Source organism: Diabrotica undecimpunctata, chromosome 3 (genome assembly GCF_040954645.1).
Source record: "Diabrotica undecimpunctata isolate CICGRU chromosome 3, icDiaUnde3, whole genome shotgun sequence".
Classification (NCBI taxonomy): domain Eukaryota; kingdom Metazoa; phylum Arthropoda; class Insecta; order Coleoptera; family Chrysomelidae; genus Diabrotica; species Diabrotica undecimpunctata.
In genome coordinates this window covers 175,539,717-175,564,548 of record NC_092805.1, presented here as the reverse complement: position 1 = coordinate 175,564,548, position 24,832 = coordinate 175,539,717, and the positions used below count along the sequence as shown (strand labels likewise).

Sequence of the window (24,832 nt, the reverse complement as noted above, 5' to 3'; positions counted from 1 at the left end):
AAAACACAAAGTTTAATTCACGTATTTCAAATTCCGTCCTGTATAAAGTTTAAATCTGCATTTTAAAATTCACATAACAAAAACGCTTTAGTTTTTTTGGATTAGAATAAACTTTCACTTGTTTTTTATTTATTTTTCTTTAATTTTATATTTTTTTATAATTTTATTTAAGTTTATATAATTCTATTAAACTAAATATGTTCAATAAAATTAACTAACAGCTAGAATACATAAAAACAATTTGTCGACGAAAGTACTTTTTCTTTCAATGGAAATGTTAACACACACAATGTGAGATATTGGAGTGACACAAATCCTCACGTCTTGCGTGAAACACATGCTCAATTTCCAAAAAAAAAAAAAAAAAAAAAAAATATTTGGGCAGGTATTTTGGGAAACCACATAGTTGAGCCTGTTTTTCTTAATACTAACTTAACCGGTGAAGTTTATTTGGAGATGTTACAAAATTCAATTAAACCGTTAATACTTGAAATTCTGAAGGATAATCCTGATGAATTTGGCAACTTGGAAATAAAATTTCAACAAGATGGTGCTCCTGCACACCATTATGGTGTAGCAAGACTTTACCTAGATGAGAAATATCGTGGTAGATGGATTGGACGACGCAGTACAATAGAATGGCCAGCTCGGCGACCGGACCTCACACCATTAGATTTTTTTTCTGTGGGGATACTTGAAATCTAAAGTTTACGCTACAGCATCCAAAAATATTCACATTTTGAAACAACGAATTGTTGAAAAATGTAGGGCAATTCCCCCGACACATTTGAACGAATACGGCAAGAGTTTAGAAATAGAATTTGATTTTGTTATTATTTATTAGATTATTTTATAATTAGAAAAATATAAAATTTATAATTAGAATCTGTTTATTTTTTATTTATGAATATGCCATAAGTAAATAGCTTTAGAACAGAATTAAATGAACCCTTCCAGTAAGAATTATTAAATTTGAACTGTTTTGAAGATAATAATGATTACTAAAAATATTCTAAAATATGTTTTAGACGTTTTGTTTGACATTAGATAAATGAAAACTAGTTATGAACAGGAAACATGTCCATGTCCAGAAGGTAGCAATAGTTAGAATTGTTTAACAGATATTGCCATAACGACGATGACATCTAAATATCTTATGTTGTTAATAGTTCTTCAGTTAATTAATATTCCATCATTTCCAGATAGAAAAAAGCTTCTTCAAAAATCACTTCACTACATACATCGAATAGTAATGGGAACATATTACATCCTTGCCTGAGTCCTCTCCTGACAGACAATACAGAACGGACAGAACAAAATACAGAAAAGAAATACAGAAAGTTTACTTACCTCCACGAATAAGTGCTTGGAACGGAGTGACCCACTGTTTGGTATGTAGCGGAATGACTCCTTCGAACGAAGTCTTGTGCAACATGGTAGATATTCGACTAGCTTGCACAGAGACTAGGTTTCCTCCTAAACCGTTGATTATCGGTTGGAATACGGTGTAGCCTTTGAATTTGTCGACGGCAAGGTCCAAAATAAGTCCACCCGACCTGTAAATATAAATATCGTTAAAATTATTGACGCTTTTATTAAAAAACTGGTCTTGTTAGTTTCCTTTATTTTTCTTAGATGTTAAGTTTGTTATCGACTGTATTTAATAGGAATCGGCAACAATTTTAATTGAAAATACGTTTAGTTTGATGTCTCGAGACCAGTATTTTGTAAATAATTTCCAAAATAGAAATCGAACCATCAAAATAAACATTAAATTAAAATGGTTGTTAATTCCTTTTAAATATATTAGATAATAAAGCAATGTCTCAAAAATAGTTCCAGAAAAGTGTTAAATTTTTATAACTTTTAAAACAAATGAAGACCACAGGAAAACAGCTTGATAGGTCACATTTTTGGTTTTGTTTAGGAGACCATTTTCAACAAACTTTCAACTCTGTGATTATGTTAAAATACCTCTTACAATTAATCAGTAATAAAAAGAAAAAAATTGTTATATTGTTGCTATATAGTTGGTTTATTTTTAGTTAGCTATATCGCATATTACTGGTATTAATTGCTTTTTCTTCGTCTACATGGACTTAACAAGTTTTTCTCCTGTAAGTAAGTATCACAGCATTTGCCTATAAAATAAAATGAAGCAAATATATTTTTGATGCAAAAAGTATCAAATGAAACATTGTCATAAAACATTGTACTGCCTATCAGTGAACGTTACCCTTTATATATGTTTATTCATACCTATCAGTGGACGCTACATACTTTGACGAAACCGTGTAGTATTGTTTTTCCTTAGCTTTATTGTATACATAATTTCATGATACCTCAAACGATACGATCCAATAAAAATACATCACAGTGGCTTTTTGACACGACCCCAAGTTTGTTTTAATAATCGTCTTCCTCCACCCTTTCCATCGATACCTCATACCTCATGATCCGTCTAGCTGTTTCCAAGCTGTACGACTTGCTATTTTGGACCTTAGATTTTCTTGGAATTATCCCATGGAGATTTACAAGGGATAATGGTTAATTTTGTGCTCGGATTGAGATTTAATTTACTTCGTGCTGTACCATGAAATGACACAAAAGCATTCTTGCACAAGTCGACTTCTTCCACACTGCTTTCCCGTTTTATTTTCACATGATAAAAAGTATGTAATCTCGGAAACTAGCCTCATTCTCGAGATTTGTAGCCCTTTTTAGTTGTAAAGGAACCAAGGTAACCAAGACCGCTAAATATAAGTTTATTTCGTCATTATTTTTGAAAGAGTTCATATTTTTTATAATAGATTGTCTTTCATGTTCAGAGAGTGCATTAATTTGTAACATTTCTTTGCATATTTACAAGCTTCGCCAGTTGCATGAGACTGTAAGTTTGGTTTCGTTGAAATATCTTGCATTCTCCCAAAGCTTTCTCTTTTCTTAGAGTTTTTCCCACGAGCACAAGGTAATTGATCACCCGAAAACTCACCCGTACCTGCCATGCTTATTTTGATTATTAAATAAAAGTAGCAAACGTTGTAAATAATCACTTTCACTTTAAAATAAAACAAACTGAGTACTAACATAACCTTTAGAACAAAGAAACTGAGAGCATCTATAAAAATCAGAATACCCAATGTAGCATGTCATTGTTGACAACTTCTAGGATTGCCTGGACCTATCAACGTTGTTCCCTGTTTGGAATGGACATGTCAATTTGTACAAAGTTTTATCAAACACTTATAATGTTTTGACTTATCAAGTTATTACTCTGTATTGTGTTACTCTTAGAAAGTATGTAATTAAAGCTTCAAAGTGGTATTAAAAACAAGAAATTTCAATGGACCGATCAAGTTCTTTCCCTGTGGTCTTCATATACTACTTAAAAAACCTAATGTGCCTTAATAAATATATAATAATTAATTTCCACAAGGAAAATAAATTTCCTGTAGTCGGCTGTATACCATAAACCATAAAAAAATTTTATCTAAAAAATCCTTTAAAAGAAGTATATTAATAATTATAAATTTATTTTAATATACCTTTTATAAAGGATTTTTTAAATAAAATTGTTTTAAATAAATAATTTATTTATTAAATTAAAATATCTGACTTTGGATTAAACTCATAAATATTTTTTGTTTCCCATAAAATCACCTAGTCTCTTATCTTACCCGCTAATGAAGAGAGCTGTGATAACAGGAAGCCAACCGTGAGATAACACCTCTTTGGTGTATTCGTTCTTTCGGACGATGTACACCCAAGCGGGAAGTAGAATCACGATGTAGAAAGCCAAAATCACCATCATAACCCAAGAGTGAGTGTCTAAAAATTCAAAATATATATTTTAGCACACCGAATCGTTAAAAATATTAAACTGATTTACCAAAAAATTGATTATTTTGTTCATTTTCACATTCAAGCTTTTGTGTATATCATCAAACCTTTGTTGCAAAACTGTGATCCAATTCGTAAAAATAGTTCGATTGAAATTGAACGTAATTATTTATTTCCTTCATGTATATCTACACATTTTATACAAATCTCCATCGCCAGCAGATTATCTCTTCCAGCCGTCTCCTACCACATTACACCTTTTAACAAACTGCAGTTTTCACGTAGTTCAGTCATTCAACTCATCCAAATATTTTGTCTCTCATAAATCCAGAACGGATGATCTGTACGAAGATTGGTTGTAGTGAAACGGATTTATATATAGTAAAAGATTTTAATCAGATTAGATGTATCCGATATGAAAATAATACAAGACTAATTCATGAAAAGGATGTCAAAAAGTACTTTGACAGTTTAGTAAATTTTTAGTAAAAAGAATTTTACACAAAACCAGTTAATGGTTACAGTAACAGCATTGATTACCAAAATTACAAACGAGGAAGTTATCAAGCACTTCAAAAATAAAGAAAGGAGAAGCAGTTGGACCAGATGATATTCCTGGGGAAGTGTGGACAGCATTAGAAGAGAAAGGAACAAGGCGGCTAACGGGTTTATTTAATAAAATTATGGAATGGAGGATTGGAGAAGCAGTATATATGTGCACCTGTTTACAAAAACAAGGAAGATATACAACACTAAACAAACTACAGCGCCTTAGAATTATTTAGTCACACCATGAAAATTAGGGAGGGAATCATTGATAGACGGGTGTGAAGAAATCGAAATATCTGATAATCAGAGACTTGTGTTGATTTGGGTAGTTAAAATATATACCTAAATGATGGAGAGTCTGCTTGACTAGTGCACGTTCGGTGGTTTAGCACGATGATACGAGGAGACAACTTGAACAACCAGATACAATTTCTCAGGGTAAAAAAGTAGATGATTTGACAGATGAAGAAGATTTACCAAACGAAACACAAGAGGAATTGACAACTGACGATTTGATAGACAGAGAAGACGGTTTATCAGATGGTGATAATTTGACAGTTGACATTTATCAAATAGCAGTTTTAATAAACGGAGAAGATGATTTGACAGAGGAAAAAGACAATGTGACAGATGACACTGTACCCTCGGCTACGAGCGATACATTTAAATAAGAGATTGAAAAGAACTGTTAATATATTGGAATGACTGGAGAAAAGGCTGAAAGAAGATCGGTATCTAAAGGTGAGTTAAAAATGGTAGTAGATGGTTTGTGACGTCAGAGTGAGAGTGGTGTGATACCCGAAGCGATATCTCATTAGCCATATGCCTGCTAAAATTAAACCTCCGGCCACTACAACCAACCTTCAATAAATCCGGTGTGGGTTATTACAGCTTCCTACTTTCATAGCCAGAATTTTAATTTACTTCCATGTTACGTGGTAAATGCCTTATAATCCTGTAGTACCTAAAACTATTACTTTTAACAACCATTTCGAGATCCAGACTTACCAAAACCTACTCGGATGCTTATGCTTTTGATTAAGACTCTTAAACTTATTTAATGTAGCGATTACTTACCATGAATACTGAATAGGAACCTGGCCCACACTGATAAGGTCGTCAAAGAAACCACGTCTCCAATACTGGCGGCCATCGGCGTTGCTATGTTATCGGGGTTCAATTTGAATTTCCTCGAAATCGTTATTATTGTCACAAGTACTAAATCTATAACAATTGACAACAATTAGTACATAGGTATATATTTAGTGAGGTAGAGAACAGATTTCAAGTGTTACATTACTTACCTAAAATAAAACACGACATAGTTGCAGTAAGGGTGCTAGCGGTGGCCAAAAGTAGCGTGTGCATCCACTCGAAATTTCCGTTTACTAGAGCCGATGCTCCCACGGCGAATACGGAAACTATAGAGGACGCTACTATCGATTGAACTTGTACTAACAAAATATTTCCAGAAACGATCTTGAAAACCTTCTTTTTCTCTTCCATATTTCCCAAATTAGCTTGTGTTGACAGTCTGGAAGCGAGGCACATATCCAGATTTCCCTTTAGGCCCAGTAACGCAGGAATAAGTACGAATAACGCTTTGATTTCTTTGAATACGTTGTACCTCTGGAAGAAATATTTAAAAATCATAAATCTTTGAACTACGTCAAGATTAGAGAAAATAGAGAGATTTAAAACAGTTTTGGTGAGCGTGTTTGTACAAAAGTGTAAAATATCTGTACGTAGTAATAGTAAAAAAGGATAAAAAAAGGAAGAAACGTGCAAATAATTTAAATGCGACTTGTTATTATCGATATCATAGTAAATGACAAGGATTGTAGGAGAAAATATGAGATAGCTGGTTTACTGTTGTAAAAGAAATATTTGAAAAGCTATATTCTCACCTTCATACATTTGGTAGATGAAACAGCGAGCAATTGATCGCAAAATTGTAAATTGGTAATGGTTTAGGGAATTTCTAATAGGATAATTAAAATGTGACTTCCGGTAAAAATATTATGATTTGCATAATTAGAAACAGTATGGAAATTGCCAACAAATTGCAATGCAGATGCAAACCTGTAATTTATCGGAACCGGCATTTACGATAGATGGCCACAAAACACTGTTGATTTCTTCTGTATCAAGCAATAGTTTCGGGTACTTACATATTTGATGCACTATTATAGCGCTGTATCTAACGAAGTTAGTTATTTAACCAAAATAAAATTTAAACTTGAAATAATATATGACATACTGACAAGTTTGACTGACTGCTTGTAGTTGAGAAGCGAGAGAAATAGTTTTTATTTGCGTGTTTCTAGTTGAGAAACCGCGCAGAAGCAACGAATCAGCAGGAAGACGGTATATCATGCTTACCGCTTAGTCTTAATTTATTGAGATGGAAAATTCATATATAATTATTATTGTTCATTTATTAAACAAACTACTGTAGAAGACAATTTTCTACAAGGTCTACAAGAGAAATTTAAAAATTTCAATGTCACATGTCACTGTCAATGTCACCTGCCCAATGTCACAACGTTGCTTGTCATTGTGAAGTTCAGAGTAAACGACAATATCGCAACAATTTCCTAAATTATTTCACCTAAGCCCGTACCAATACAATCTTTTAAACTATTCGACAAAATAATTATAATTGCCCTTACCTTAACTTGATCTAATACGATACCAGCTCCGATAGTACCGATTCCGGCAATAAAAAACGGTACGCTCACTTGTAGTAAAATCTGGTACCATTTCTCTTCTTCTAACTTTTGTTTTTCGCTTTGTATGGACACTATAGACTGTCTGGCTAAGTCCCGGATTACTGGAGCTCCTCCTGTAAGACGAAACCAGTAACTGAATTAGATGCAAGTAAAAAGTTAATATGATATATCGAGAATCTAGCAGATAAGTGACCTAACCATACTACTCTTTAATTTAGTAATGGACAAAATCATATAAGATACTAAAAATGCAGAAAATGGTTATGAGCTGAGTCAGATACAGCTGGAAACATGTAATATGAAAATATCATCATCTCTAGTGGTGACTACGTCTAGTGGGGAGTTCACACGGTGCAAAATAGTAATTACATGATCAGAATTGGACTACATTAAACGTTTTAGTATAATAATTGTAGCTGTTGGATCATTGAACGGAATAAACTAAAGAGTTTCTTGAAAATACCGAGTTAAAAAGTACAGCTAAGTTCTACTCACCAGATATAGAATATATATCACCCAAGGAACTCTTCTTCGAATACACATCTGCCAAGGATCCTTTATGACCAATTGAATTTTTGTGACTCAGGGAACTCTTCTGACTCAATGCGACACTTATTCGGATCTCGGGTCTCTCGTGGATGATGGTGTTGCTAGCTATCGACACTTTCTTCTCTTTTTCGTTAATGTTGTTCACGGAGCCGCCTTTTTTCTCGTTATTATTCGTCACCGCCATATTTATTTACGCTTCAACAAACCGATTCTAAAACTAGTATTACTGAACTTTAAAAAACGACAACACAAAGTTAAAAATAGTTAAGAAACTTTCAGTTTAAAGGTTATTGGATTTTTCGTTACGCATGTTGTCGTTACGATATAATTCTGAGGATAATTGTAGCGGTAAATTGATTTATCGGCTATAGGTGTAGGTATACAATACTTTTTTTAATGCGAATTAGATCATTTTGCACGCCGGGCTTTATCACGTTTTTATAGGTTTGTCCGCAATAAAGCAATAAAATCATTCAGGTTGCTGCAACTTGTTTGAATTTAATATTTCTATATTTATCATAGGCGTAGATTTTCCGAAAAAAAAATCTAAATACCCGAAAGGAGTCATCCAATTATAGAGATTTCTTATGATAATGATAATTATGAATACTAAATATCCAAAAAGTCTCAGCAAATCTTGTTTTGTTTAGTTTCAAAAAATATCTCATTTTACCTATTTTAATTTGTACCAAACTCGTTAGTTATATGACAAAGTGAGGTATGTGGTATGTGCGAGGGCAAAGATTGCTGAACTTCTTACACCAGGAAAATTTATTTATGATGAACTCTTTTTTCGATAAGCCTCAGCGTAAATCTAATTATTGAGATGGAAAATTCAAATATAATTATTATTGTTCATTTATTAAACAAACTACTGTAGAAAACAATTTTCTACAAGGATCAGCCCAGATGGCGGGAAGATGAAATTGATTATATCATAACAAACAGAAAAAGAATAATCAAAGACATCGAAGTACTCAACAAATTTTCAACAAGAAGCGACCACAGATTAATTCGAGCCAAGATACTAGTAAACGTCAAATTGGAAAGAACAAAGATGATCCTAAAAACAAGAAAAAAGAAATGGATTCCCCCAGAAAACAACGACCGGTATGCAGATACACTAACCAGACATATACAAGACTTGCAAGACGAAATAGAAGATTTAGATCAAGCAAATGATGGCATAATGAAGGCTCTAAAAGAAACGGAAAGGGAGTGCTGCCCGACCGTTCTGACACAAAGAAAAACTAAGCCAAAATACCAAAGAGCTAATAGATAGAAGAAGACAGCTGATGGACAAATCCGGCTCTACCTACACAACAATAAAGAAATTAAATAAAGATATCCACCGGTCAATCCCAAAAGACGTAAGAGACGTAAGAGACAATACAATAGAAATAAATAAAATAATTCAAGAAAACAAAAGTTTAAAAGTTTTGAGGCGAAATACGAACAACAAAGATAACAAAAATATGTACAAAATAAAAAACAAAGATGGAAACATTACTCTAGAACCAAAATCCTTGAGTTTGTCGAATCCTTTTATCGTGAAATGTATGAGAGCACCGACGAAAGGTAAGATCATCCCCTACCCAAAATCACAAACCAGGGATCAGAATTAATGCCAGAAATAACTCCATAACAAATCAAAACGGCACTAGAAATAAAAAATAACTAGTGATCGAAGTGATCAAACTAAGTGGAAATAAAATTATCCAGGCTTTGGCCAAGCTTTTCATCGAATGCATCTACCAAGGATAAACTCCTTCTCAATGGAATAATGCAGTCATTCACTTAAGCAGTCACTTTATTACACAAGCAAGGAAACATAACAGATTTAAAAAACTACCGTCATATCAGTTTGCTTTCACCCATATATAAACTTTTCACAAAAATTATCAAAAAAAGACTGGACGCTAACTTAGACTTCTATCAGCCTAAAGAACAAGCTGAATTTAGATCGGGATACAGCACTAACGTCCACTTACTAGTGATAAAAAACCTAATAGAGAAGTTTGCAGAATGGTATCAATATAAATGGAGAGAAGCTCAGTCATTAGAGATTTGCAGATGACATCTTCCTTACAGCCGATCGTATGGATGATGTAATAATAATGTTTGAAAAATTCACGCTTCCTTGGAGGTCGGACTAAAGATTAATATGAACAAGACGCAAATAATGACTAATCTGGTGCTAAATCGAAATATTGCTGTTGATGGCAGGGATATTCTGCAGACTACATCGTATAAGTAACTAGGACATAAAATTCGGTTGGGCAGCATTTGGTAAATTAATTTAATTACTTAATAAATTTAATAAATTAATTTAAATTAAATCGGATCTACCCGTATGCCTCAAAAGGAAAATCTCTGTCCATAGTGTCATTCATTATATTCTGATATCTGATAGTGTCATCCAGTGTTGTTCAATAATTATTTCTAAGCGGTTTTTGTGTTGTATTCAATTGTTTTATCATTTTATAAGAAAAAGTTTGTGAATTATATAAATGATTTTTAACTCTTTGAAACTTTTTTCAAAGCATACCATACCATAGCATAGAATTTTGCTTGCCAACCATATCAATAGAAGTTTTTAGACATTAAATAAAATCTCACAATTATCACATATAATTCATATTCCAGTAACCGTCCAGATTATTTTCGTTTTAATTTTCTCATCAAATACCATCAACTAATATTTATATGCATATCAAACACTCCTAATCAAAATATCAATAGCTACACCTATGGAAATCGCATAAATATATCGATAGTACCAGCCACCAGAGTAGGTCGTTTCAATTATGATCGAAAACAAAAAAAAAAAAGTAATGAAGTAGATAATATACTTACTTACTTTTTATGCAGTAATATCAAGGATCGAATAAATATTTAAATTTAACAAAACGGCGACTTCCTTGCTGGGGAATACTATATATGTCGTATCGAACAATTTTCGTTGTGTCTTTTGAAAAAGGGCTAAGCTGAAACAAAAATTCGTATCAACGATCTATTGCATTGTGGTATAAAATGAGAGATGTTGCAATAGAATCACAAGAGGATGATTTTAGTCAGAGTGGAGGATTGCGCAAGTATCAATTGAAAAAATGGAAATTTTATTTTTGTTTTCGATTATCTTATCTACAAGTATACAAAATTTTTAAATCAAACAAACATTTGATAAGTAAAAGTGCTACAAAAATTACTAGAAAAAGTTAACTTCTATTTAAAAAACAAACAGCTCATTTTTAAATGCACACAAATTAATTCAATCCTTCATACGTAGGCGGCCGGATATATACTTAGCCTCACCGCCAGATAGCGCTACTATCTTAAGAGAAATCTCCCGTGTAATACATTCTCGTAGACAGCTAATTTCAAAATTTCAGCCGACTCGGACTCGTAGGTTTGTTTTGACCGCGTGTGACAACGGGCGTGGCCGCGGATTTTAGAAAAATTGAAAAAGAGCAATATAACAACAGAACACTGAAAACTTTTGTTTTCAAAACTTCCACAAAATTTATTTTAAATTCTTATCACTACAACTGTTTCGGCAGAGTGCCTTTCTCAAGTGGATCTATTTTTGGTATGTGGTAAAATTGGTCGGTAATTCGAGTCTTGTTTTTGCAAGGGAAAATCAAAGAGCGCTTGGATGCTGTTTATGCTGACTCTTCTCCTTCGATGACAACCCTCAAAAATTAGTTTAACGAGTTTCAACGTGGCCGCACGTAGGTTTTTAATGAGCCACGCGTAGGTGCCCCGAAATCTGGTACCACGGAGGATAACGTAACAAAAATCCACGATCTTACATTGGCAGACCGATGACTGAAGGTAGGAGATAGCTGACATAGTAGGCATTTCAAAAGACCGGGTATGTCATATCCTGCGTGAAATTTTGGGCATAAAAAAGCTGTCGGTGCGATGATTGCCTCGTTTGCTCACTCCGGACAAAAAGCAGAACCGTGAGACCACTTCAGAGCAGTGTTTGACGCTATTTAAGCATAATCCGAAGAAGTTTCTACATTGTTTCGTAACCATTGACAAAAAATCAATCCATTGGTATACACCAGGGACCAATAGATAGTCGAAACAGTGACGGCACCCGGCGAATGTGCTCCGAAGGAATCGGAAAGGTGATGGCCACCATTTTCTGGGATTCACAAGGGGTGATATACGTCGACTATCTGGAGGACGACAAAACGATCACGGAGCTTTACTACGCCGAATTATTGGGCAGATTCGACGCCGAATTGCAGAAAAAACGGCCCCATTTAGCGAAGAAAAAAGTGCTCTTCCTTCATGACAACGAATACGCTCATAAATCCGTCCTCGCCATACCGAAATTGGTCGAATCGTACTACGAACTGTTGCCCCATCCACCATATTCTCTAGATTTAGTCCCGTGTGACTTTTTTTTCAAACTTGAAAAATGCACTAGCCGGGCAGAAATTTAAGTCGAATCAGGAAGTCATCGCCGCCATGGAAGCCTACTTTGCAGAACTCGAGAAAACGTATTTTTCAGACGGATTAAAGAAGTTGGAGCATGGCTGGGTCTAGTGTATCGAGCTAAAAGTAAACTATATTGAGAAATAAATGACCACTTTTCCAAAAGTATTCGTTTTTCTTTTGTAATTTTAAGTATTTGTCGGACCGCTCTAGTAAATTAAATATATGGACAAGAAAACGTTGAAAAATCCGAATATTAATAAAAGAACACATATTTTTAGTAAAACAGTTAAATGATTGCGAATAATGAAGCGCAGAGATTAGCAATTATATAAGAAAATATAGAAGATAAAATTCTATTAAACATAGAAGTTGGGTGTAGGAAATTTCAAATATTTTTAATATTTAATAAGAAAAGAATATTGAAAATAAAACCAGAGCAAGTTTAAACAAAATTAGAGCAGCAACAATTACCTTAAATTTACTTCGTTGGAAACAGAAAATCACACGAGAATTAAACATACATTTCTATGTAGTATAATTCAAATTGTTACATTTTACCCAAATCTAACAGAAACTAACTTTTGAGCGACAAATATGGACTATTTGTGATAGAACTGCAGTACATTGATACTAGTTGTAATATAGATTGTAATGAAATGAAACTAGATGGAAATTTAACTGACGAAAATAAAGTAATACAGAAAAATAAAAAACGAAGAAAACAAAAAAAAACCAATGAGTCTCTAAGGTTTATTCTAGCACAGAAGATTGTTGAATTTTAAGTCGAGATTGTGTATTTTTCTTAATAAAAAATTATATAATTCTGCTTGTTTACTGGATGATTGATACCTTATTATCAGTCTTTCACTCAATCTATTGATACTTTTACCATTTTTTGATGAATTTCAGTTGGCGCTACAGCCCTTCGTGACCTGGCCTGCTTCAAAACATTCTTCAATCCTTCCCTGTCAAGTGTCTGCCTTCTCCATCCCCTTATTTCAATCTCTCCTAAAACGTCCACATTGTCCAGATACCTGAGTTTAGGTTGCCCTCTTCTTCTTCCGACCGGCCTATTTAACATGGTTATTTTAGAACGATCACTTTTGTCCATCTGCATAACGTGGCCCACCCATCTTAGGACACGTATTTTGATGGTTTTCACGATATCTGCATCACCAAAAAGTCTACAATAGTTTGAAATTAAATAACTTTCTCCACAGGCTCTGTTCGTTAACTCCGCCATCTCAATAATACTTTTCTTACAAAGATCCGTTTCCATTCCGTAAGTGTAATCCGTCCATAAGTTTTATAAAGTTTGCACTTTGTTGGTATTGACATATTTCTCGCTCGTAGTTGAAGGCCTATGCCAAAATAACAAGTTAGCGACGATTATTATTTTTCTTATTTTTTTGGATGTGTTTTTTTTTGCAGTCAACCAGTAACCCTAAGTAGCAGAACTCTTTCACCGATTCTATAATTTCGTGTTGAACATATAAGTTATTTTGTTGCCTTCTTGATATAGCCAGTATATATTTAGTTTGTTTGGTGTTAATCAGAAGTCCGATGTTTCCTGGGACGTTTTTAATACGTGTGAAAGTTTCAACTGCTTCATTTCGGATTATCCCAATTTCGGAATCATGATATTTTCAGCATATATCTATTTTTTTATATTTAAATTCAATTTTTTTTTGTTTAGTATTCGCCTGTTTATGTCATGTAGATTTTTTTCGCCACGCCTCACCAGAGTCCCGGCGCATTCCCTATAACTCGTTTTAATATTATCACGTACACAACCTGGCGACAAAGGAAAATTCTTACTGAAAAAGACAAAAAATTGAAATGAACCAAACTTGAAAGTACTATTATATCACATAAACGAAAAAAATTCGCCAAGGCGTATGAAGAACATATAAAACAGCAAACTTTTAAAAATCGACGATAACATCAAAAAATTATAAAACAAAGGTCCATGTTAGTTTCATCAGTTGATTTCCTATAGTAGTGTCAGTTAGACCTTTGGTCAATGCTTGGTTTCATAGAATTTTGAAATGTGCAGATCACATCACCATGATTGTGACTGCCCATCCAAGCTGTCATATGTCACATGTCACCTTAACATTTCCGTTAACACCAGGAGCCATTCTCTCTCCCGATGCCAACCATAATGTAGCTTCGCCATTTTTCAAAATTTTAAACTGTTTGTCCTTGTGTAGTGTAGTGTAATGTACAATTTTATGTTTATGACATTCTATGATTGTTGCATAGCCTAATTTTGACGAAGTAAGTCTAAAACGTTATATCACATAAAAACTTTTATCAACCATCAACTTCGAGTTTTTTACCGAAGTTAATTTTCTTCAGTTAAAAAAACGTTTCTTAGCATATTTTAGATGCCAATGAAGATGCTCTAGGAAGCGAAAGTACTTGGGCAAGATTAATTAATAAACTGTGTTCGATATTTGGCTTTCATTTGATCAAAAAATAGTTAAATATAACAAAGGCAATTGTAAGAGAAAAAGTACATATGACAAAGAAAAATACATGCCAGGATGCACAGGAGTGAGTGAGGCGAGTGAGTGAATGAGGTAAGTGAATGAGGTTAGTGACTAAGGTGAGTGAGCTTGTTACGTGAGGGAGACGAGTGAGCACTCACATAGAAATTGGAATAAGTACAGTGTAAAGTTCTCATAATTATGCGTTTCGGCAGATAACAAACGAATTACCAGAGTGGATAAAAAGGCTGTAATGTAACAAAAAGGCAGAGTTCGTCGCAAGCAGAATCAAAAAGATGCTCTACATATTTTAGCAAAAAGCACGTCGCTATATGGGTCTGGAATAGACGACCATTGCTTTTTGAAAGCGTTTTTCTCGGAATATTATATTTCTAGTCGGTGTTGACTGTATCTCAAAAACTACTTGATCGATTCTTTTGCACTTTTGATTAAATTTTGCACACTTTTTTGTTTATATTGTCAATTTTGTTGTTATAATTAATTTTATTACATCAAATTAGTCAAATTTTAACAAAAAAATTTCCGAAAATCAAAAAATTCGTCTTTTTTACTTCTAAAGCTTGAAAAACGATATAATGAACAACAATATTTCGACGTTGGTACCAGGAATACTCATAAACTAACGAAATCTTTTTGGTTGTTTGTCAACAGATGATCCAGTTATAAGTTACGATGAACATCGCAAAATATCTTCTTTTTTTTTCATCTTGAAAAATTACCTAACATTTTCTTAATTTTCGATATTTTTGTACCAAAATTACAAATGTATTATAATGTACTAATAAAATTATACAGTATATGCATTATATACATTAAATGTTGTACTATAATATACTAATGTTATAAATAAATTTATATTAAACAATTTTTCAACAAAATATCTTAAAGAAATGTTTAAAATATTAAAAATATCCCCTCTCCCCCTGTTGATATATCAGTTCTTGTCCAACACACTTTAAGCCTTGGTTTGAATTCTTTACTTGTATTTATTATTCAGGGATTTATATAATTTTCTTATTTGCTTTTGAGCTTTTTAATAACTCAAGTTCTTCCAGTATAAGCGACAATTTTAATAACTATATTTGGTGTCCTACAGAAGCGAATAAAAAACAAAATAATAACTACTAAGCGTTAGGTCACGGTCTACGCATACGACATTGAAATAATCTGTAGAAATTCAGAGAAAGGTAATATTGGTTTTAAGGAGACGTAACGACACCTGCTTTAGACATGACCTGGACAAAAACAAAATATATTAACCGCAAGGGGTAAAAAAAAACTGCAAGAGTTAAGAAATATAATAACTGGATAACGGTTACGACAAAAACGGTCGTGTCTATTTATTACAAAATGTAATGAAATATATAGAAATATTCAATTATCGTTAAGCTAAGAATATAATCCCAGGGATGCAACGAATATAAGAAAACATCAGTTTAGACTGATTAATGACTTAAATAACATTTTTCGGATAACATTGTTTACTTAAGGTATTGGGATTGAGTGGATGACAGAAGAAATATTAGAGATGATGGAACAACGCAGGGAGTGCAAGATCAGACAGTACCAAGTAGGTTACCGAAATATAAACAAACAAATTCGTAAAGCAATGATTGCGGCGAGAGAGATCTGAATGACTATACTTTGCATCGAAGCTGAAAACCTATATAAACTCGTTGACACCTTGAATATCTTTAAGAAAATTAAAGAAATTGCGGACCTAAACCTTCCACCAACAAGTCACTGGTATACATAATGACTAAAATGGACTCTAGCGATATACTTAATACCTGGAAAATGTACACAGCTAATTTGTTCAAAGGCAATTGATAAGTTCTTTAACTTATACGTAGAAAAAGCATTCGCAGATGCAGTGGCAGACTCTAATAAATATATTAAAGTAAAAGGCATATTTATTAGCGACATTAGGTATGCATAAGACACAGCGATAGTGGCAGATAACATCCAAGATCTCGAATTTCGCAAGTTTTGAGTTTAAAAATAAATATCTAAAAGACAAAAAAAATAACAAAAATGCAAAGATATACGTAGCTATAGAAGAAATTCTTTGAAGTTGGAACCCATAGACTAATATGGAGCGGAATAAAACGATTTTTTGAAACTTCGTAAAATTTACTTGTTACTTGAACTATAAAGCCTACTCAGAAATTTTTTCTGTTAGGTCATTGCCATTTCGACTTTGAACTTGCCTTATCACCTAATTTGCTGTGAAAATTACAACTAGGAGTTAAATAGTTCGAATCAATGTTATAGAATGCATCAACAAAATAGGAAACAAGTTGTTATTTTCGATCCTAAGAACCAGAACGGAAAATCCACCCAACTAGGTCATTACTGTATGTATTTCTCGAAAACTGTGTTACAAGGTTAAATATAGATAACTAGGTTATCGATTACATATTAGAAATTTATTGTTATTTTTTTCTAAATATGCTTTTTGATGGTTATCTTTTGATACAAGTGTTTATCAATCTGTAACAATTGCAAGCACTGTGAAAGGCTGTAACTTAATTTGCCTTTGAGCGATACATCATTTATTTGTGTGGAAAAAACATGGTGTTTATTGTTGATAATACAAATATTGATCTACATACATCGCTATAAGAAATAATGCAGACTAACAAAAGCCTCAACAGACACTTCAAAAACAATTAATCCGAAACTAAAAGTAGAAGATTAAAAAACAGTTGTAATGATAATGGTTGTAAAAAGAAGACAAGAATGTAGAGAAAAATAATGTTAAATTTAAAGAAAATATTTAAAAGAATGTAAATTTAAAAAAAGGAGAACCAAATGGAAAATCTTATTTACTATAATTCTATTTTTACTTTATTTCCAGTTATTTTCATTACTATCATCTCCGCTGTTTCCAATAGCCTTTGTATGGTGGCTGTGCCGGGACTTGTTTCTGGTTGCAACGACATTTTTTGTCCCTTAGCACATAGCTTCTTTACAGTCAATCCACATATACGTTAATATACGTCTTTACTAGTTTCTTCACCTCTGTTCTTTGGCCTCTTATAAAGCGCCATATCCTCCTTTACTCGGCCATAACATTCATGTGTTTTTTCGTTTCTTATTTTCTTATAGGTACGCTTGTTATGTATTGATTGTTTACCCCAGCCATTCCGCCACTTTCCGGTACTCATTGCAGATTCCAGGCATTACTTCAATCCCTACCTCTATTATTTTAGTTACAGTGCCCGTCGGCAAACAAGTTTATGATTGATACTCCCTCCAAACTGTGAGTATCGCTTCATTAGCCCTAATCTGATACGATTATCTTCTGTGACTTTTTTTGGTTCTGAAGCGCCTTTCCTTAAATTTTCCTTCCCTAAAATTTTCACCCGCCAGACAGGAAAATCGGAAAACAAGTTCCGTCAGAAAATATGAAAAGTTGTTTTACTGCTATTAATGAAAGTTTACTTAAAAAAAGAGCTGGAATGAATTTCGTCACAGTAGTTTTCCGACATGTTCGAGTCGTCAGACCCATATTTATCATCAGACAATTTTATTTTCGTGTATTCGTGTATATTTTGTCAAAGTAGAGCATATCGATATCCATATATGGTATTTTTTATATGTAATGACAGTTTTTCAAGGCATTTGATCAATATATTTGAATAATTCCTTAACCTTAACTTTAGTTGTGAATAATAAACATTTTTTTTTATTTTCCTTGTACTCTTGTTGCATATTTTAACACTATTACAAGGTAAAGGTATTTCAGAACCCAGAGAAAACCCTGAGATCACATTTAAACAGTTGAATTAAAATTTGACGTCTGTAATTAAAAATTTTGAGCTATATTTAGGAATAGCATATTAATCGAATCAATTAAAGTTTTTTTTCTTTTTATAAATTTATCGAACTTGAATAAAATTAAATATCTAACTTTTTTTAAATTGGCTCAAAGTACAGTAGGTATCATAATAACACATATACTTTAGAAAAATGTCTAAAAATTGTACCTGTTAACAGATTGACGATTCCACATTACTTTATACACATCAAAATTGATCACTTATGTGAGATTTTTCTTTTCACTTTCACAATCGGTTTTTGCACACACAAAAATCTATAGAAAACTTAGCGACAAAACTGAACAATAACATTGAACTATTAAATCCGAACACCACTAATACGAAGGTATTTATACCTGATAATAAAATTAATGTTTAATGTTATTTAAACTGTTTTAAGATCGCCGCGTAATGCGTTAGGATTTTCTATCAACAACAAAAAAACCACTAATGATTAATGTATACGAAATTGTGATATCACGATAAATAATATCGAGGTAATTAAAAAGTTCTTCAAATTATGTAATTATGAAAAATAGTTAATTTTTACTAATTAATTAATCGCAGAGACTTGTTTTTCCACACTTCTAGCAAAGAAATGATGAGATTCCGAGTGACTACATTCTAGTGATTACTTTTAGGTCCATATGCATCTACCGATAAGCCTTTTTGAAAAATTCACAAATCATGTGCTTTAGAACACGACCAACAAAAAATTATGTAAAAAAGTTGGAATTGCCGGTTTTTGAAAACTTTTATGAAATTTATAGTACTTAGTGATAAAATAAACTTAAGTAAAAGCTTTCCTCATTCATAGATCCCCTGAATATAAACATTTGATCAAAGCCGAAAAGATGAAAAACTTATTCAACAAATTAATACAAAATAATTTTCACTTTATACTTACAACAAACAAAAAAACGTACAAAAACAAAGATAAGAACATATTATCAAAAACTATTTCAATAGCAATAAATTCCGCAATAAAAACTCAACAGAATGTCACGTAGTTTTTTTACGTATTACAAACATAATAACTATTCACATATTTTTTATAAATATTTTAAATTATATCATTTGATGGATTATTCTGTAATTATTCGGCAACAATGGGCCAAAATTATACGTATTTTTCGCAACATGCTATTTAACAAACACAAGGAAGTTGTTATAAACTTTTAAATATTTCGTCATTATTATTTGATTATTATTTCTATTTAGTGACAATCGTTATTTTGTTCATCTTTTTTGTTATGAATGTTGGAGTTGGAAATAAAATTTATTTGTAACAAATGTTTTTATATTTATTTAAACATTTCTGCGTAATATAATAGTTTAATCAATCAATAAATTAAACAGTTCATTTAGTTATTGTAAGATCAGATCTACAAACAATATCAGTATTAAAATGAATGGATGCTGAAGAAGTATGTTCAAAAGTGAACGATAACATACATTTTTATTTTAATTACTATATTTAATGAAAAATGGACAAATTCACCGATAACTACCAATACGACACAAAAAAAACGAAAAATATTCTTCGAATCAGTACGTGGAATGTAAAATGACTAACCACAAGAGAACTAGAAATAACCAAAGAACTTAAAAAGAATTCTATTAATATCTGTGCACTTCAAGAGACAACGAAAAAGGGAAAAGGCCAAATTGTGTTTGATAACTATTTAATGACAGTAGAAACCAGAGCCAAAGAAGGAATCGTCCTATTACACCAGAAACTTGCAAATCAAGCAGAACACTGTAAATATGTCTAAGATACAATAGATTGCATAATGATTAAACTAGCTACCATTATATATATCTTAATTTTATTCACTGCCACCCTAAATACCACACTTGTATCAATACCATACCAATCTCGCAAGTTCTTCAACCATGAAGTCTTTCTTCGTCCTCGGCTGCGTTTGCCTACTGTTTTCCCTTGCATAATATTTTGCAGCAAATTTGGGACCTCTCATTACATGTCTGAAGTAGATTTCTCTTGATGATTTTTATAATCTCAGTACCTAGTCTTGCTGAGAAATTCCAGTATTGTGGAGTTTCGAATCTTTTCCAAAAAACTTTTAAAATTCTTCTATATTTCGAAAGCCTCGAGGCGATTTAGATAACTTTTATTCACAACAGTTTAAGACTCGACACATTTAATGGATATCCAAGGTAAGCAATTTGATCAATTTGCTCAAGTTTGGTACTATTTACATATATAGACGGTTTATATTCATTTGTTTAGTTATTACGAGTATTTTGGTTTTCCATATAATCCTTACAGCTCTCAACGACACAGTCAAGTAATGTTTGCAAATGTGCTTTCTTGAGTAAATGCTAGGAGTACTGTGTTGTCCGCATATCGCAAATTATTGATGACTTCCCGTTCACAATTATTTCTTCTTGGTTTTCAGAAAGTGCATGTCTTAAAATTCTTCCCGAGTAAACGTTGAAAAGCAGGAGCAACAAGAGGCATCCCTGCCGTACTCCTCTTTTAATATTAAGAGCCTGTGATTCCAAATCATCTAAAAAAATTGATGTTGATTGATTATAATACAAATTCGCTATTATGCGAACATCACTGCCATCAAAGCCAATTTCTTTTAGAACTTCGATAAATATAGAGTGCTTAACACTATCACCTGCCTTTTGTAAGTTAAGAAAACAACATTACATATCTACAGATATATCACGACATCTTTGAGCATTTAAGTTTATCCCAAACAATGCCTCTCTCGTTCCAAATCCGTTACAGAAACCAAAGTGGGTGTCACTTAGAGATCCCTCACATTTATTATAGATACGGCCATGTATTACCTTTAGAAAAATTATCAATAAATGGCTTAACAAATTGATGGTTCTATAATCAGCACAGCTTTTTGCTGTTGTCTTCTCGCTATGAACAAATAATTGGATCAAACATTAGAACGGAGTTATAGCCTCTATAACATATAAAATCTTGAATATTTCACTTAGAATTTTATCAGGACCTGTCGCTGTGCCATTTTTTGATGATTTTATGGCTTTTATTACCTTTTTTGAACGTACTCAAAGTTTGGGGGAATTTAGGGCTGCACACCCCCCTTAAAATTTTTCTGTGCGCTTAGATTTTGTTGTTTCGTTTGTATCAAAAATGCTTTTAGAACAAGAAAGTAACCTGTCCATTTTTATTACAAAATGTCAAGTAGTTTAGGAGATAATCCAAAAAAACAATTTTTATTTTGTAACTTCAAATGGCTGTAACTTTTTTGTGTACACTTTTGTACTAAGGTATGTTGGATTCAATCAATTTATTTTTGTCCCCGGAATGCGTGATTTAATTTATGACATACCTTTTTGAAACACCCTGTATAAAAACAGACACAATCATCACCAACCTTATAAAATATAATAAATTTACTATTTTCTTATTGTACATTAGATGACAAATCAAAATAGACGCAAACCTCATAAAAAATTCACAACTAGACAAAAATTTATTCTTTTCCGTTTTTTTTTTCTAAGTAATACCCAAAAAATGGGTCCATCATTAGCATTAGTTAGCTTGCTTGTCTATCGCGTATACGGTAAACTGCCATTACTTGCACAAAATTTAATGATCTTAATAGCACTATTTTGGGCTAATTCGCCATTTAAAGTGTTCATTCGTTACTTTATAATTAATACAAAATAAGTTGATGTCAGCGGACAAAGGCATGTTACTAGGCATTTTTTTTATATATATATATTTGTTTAAATATTTTTTAATTATACAAAAAAATGTTAAAACGCAATTATTATGACGTCTGACATTATGTATCAACGTAAAATACATTGAGTATGAATAAGTAAGGTTATTATTAAGGCATAGTACATTTAAGCTAATCACTTAGTCATGTAAAAAAGTTTTTTTGTAAACACATAATATATGGTTTCATATGCAATAACTACAAATTGGAAGTTTTTTTGACAATTTTTTTTCTCATGCATTATACGAACATATTTTAGTAAAATGTTAACATATAAAAATTTATATTAGTTATGAAATTTTGATAGACAACTCCTTTTTTTCAGTATAATATAAAAATATACTTTATACATTTGGTGTAAGTTTTTTGCACATATTTGACACTGTTGGCGATATTTTTGCCATTCTGGCATGTGTCCAATGTTGTCCGTACGCACAGAATTTAACGAGATCTCTTGATGTCTTGCAAGAGTTTTTCTTGTTGTTTTTATTGGCGTTGGGGTTCTTCCATTGGTTAACACAGGTAGAGTTCCTTGACGACTAGACGTTGGAGTATCATTTTGTCCCACCTAACGACCTCTCTTCCTTGGTAGTGACTTCTCAGATTTACATAAATGTTCAGAAACTGCTTTATATATAGCAATTTTGCTCATTGTTTCTACGCCAGAGTATACAAGCTTGTACAACACATAGATCCAACAGATGAAAACTAGAGATAGTACTGAAATGATTTTTAGTTATGGATTTGATGACAGTGGTCTTCTCAAAAAGAGAAGGCGTGCCAAATTAATGCGGATCAAACAAATAAATTAAGCAGTCGAGAAATAAAGTGCGCGATTTGGATTTTTTATATAAAAGCTAAGAATAGAAGAAACAGAACAAGTCGTCCAAACTTCGCAAAAAGAAATTATACGCAGAAATGAGTCTGAATTGGATTCTACCAAGTTAGATCAAGAAATACACCAAATGTTAAATGTAGAAAAGAATCAAAGAAAAAGAAAAACAATCTCCAAATCTATTGTTGAGCGAAAGGAACAGATTTTTATCAAATTACTTTATTTTATAAATACAGTGTTCCAAATTCACTTTCTTTAGTTTACTTGGCGTTTCAATGATCAAATCGAAGGCCGTCTTCAAATTTAATTTTTTTTTTAATCCGAATAGAATCCATACAGTTATAAATTTAATTAAGGCTTTCAATGAAAGTGATTCGTATATTGATGCCTCTGTAACAATAAAAGAGGTACTCACCATGCCTTGATAACCACAGATACTTCCTTTTACCAAAAACACACCCGCCAACTTGCCCAGCTACCACATATCGCGTGATTGTACACTTTAAAAACTACCTATCAATATATATCTTCTTTACACATAATTTGCTTATCTATCCACCCAAAGACGATTAGATTGATACAGTAGTAGCAATAATATATTTCTAATAAAAGGTGAGCATAGTTTTAATTTTTAGTATTAACATTAACGTAGACCAATTTGATAAAACTTGTAATAGGTGAATGGTATAATTTCTAATCAACTTATGCAATTAAAATACGCATTTCTAATGTTACAAATATTTTGACATTTGAACTCTAATATCCAATATTTTATTTTTTTATCCGACGTACCTCAAAACTGTTTGGTATTAGGCTATTTTTAATATTTTCGTTGATAAATATTTTTATTAGCGATTTCGATTTATTAATAGTCTAAGAAAGAACACGAATAAAAGAACAAAAACTAGAAGAGAAGTGGAAGGACTATAACATTATTAACTGTATTGAAAAAAAAAACAACGCGTTTCTATACGAATCTAAAAGTAGATAAAACAGAGATAAATGGAGATGGGAAAAGGAAGAAATAAAAACAATAGAAAAAATTCTGGTGATATTGACATTTCTGTTCGCAAGTGACTAGAAAAAGACAAAAACTCTCTTCGTATTATTTACTATCGTCTTCATCGTCAACCTCTTCGTCTTCTAATGGACACGCATTTTCTTCAAGAAATTTTAATAAGACATCTTCAATTTCTTTTTCTGTGGATATCCCCTCATCATAATCAATGCCCACTTTTATTTCCGTAGATGTTTTGGAAATTATTACATTTTTGCGTAACTGGCTTTGACAATGAGCACAATAATCAGAACATTTCACAGAGCTGCATATTTTGTACCAGTCTTTTTTGCCGTTACATCTAATCTTTTTTAATGAATTTTCTGTCAGTAGCTGCTGTAATGTCTGTGTAGATTCTAAACCACTTTTTTCAAGCTGCCAACCACACTCTGTACAGTTCAAATTATTACACAGCCACTGTTCAACTTGATAATTACTCTAAAATATTGTGTAAACTTATATTATATAAGTTTATCTAAAGGTTTATTTTATTTGATACCATTTTATTTTAAAAAATTTCAAATAATAAATGAGTGTTAATAAAAAACTAACTATGACATGAAAATGAGAAATAATTGTTGGAATTTATACATAATTCTAGTTTAAACAATTTTTTGAATTTATAATAATGATAATTACAATAAATAATGAAAAATAAATAATTTTTAGTGCAAACCATCCTTATAAGTTTCGTGTAACCTTCTGGCTAAGGTCTAGTGTTGGGTTTTCAGGTCGCTCAAGCGCCCC

General features: G+C 32.2%; 1 protein-coding gene across 8 annotated transcripts in view; it reads right to left on the bottom strand.

Moving 5' to 3' along the window:
- LOC140437863 (solute carrier family 41 member 3-like) overlaps positions 1-24,832 on the bottom strand; it is a 66,092-nt gene that overhangs the window by 5,796 nt on the left and 35,464 nt on the right. The window contains exons 1-8 of one of the 8 annotated variants that reach the window (XM_072527645.1): positions 23,444-23,600; positions 10,531-10,657; positions 7,617-7,887; positions 7,062-7,234; positions 5,694-6,018; positions 5,467-5,613; positions 3,678-3,828; positions 1,351-1,556 (exon numbers count right to left, since the gene is read on the bottom strand). In XM_072527645.1, coding sequence (XP_072383746.1) covers positions 1,351-1,556; positions 3,678-3,828; positions 5,467-5,613; positions 5,694-6,018; positions 7,062-7,234; positions 7,617-7,854 — 1,240 coding nt within the window. In that variant the 5' untranslated portion in view covers positions 7,855-7,887; positions 10,531-10,657; positions 23,444-23,600. Of the gene's footprint in view, positions 1-1,350; positions 1,557-3,677; positions 3,829-5,466; positions 5,614-5,693; positions 6,019-7,061; positions 7,235-7,616; positions 7,888-10,526; positions 10,658-18,627; positions 18,757-23,443; positions 23,601-24,832 lie in introns of those variants that run through there. The other 7 variants (XM_072527648.1, XM_072527644.1, XM_072527646.1 and 4 more) reach the window with 7 other exon arrangements.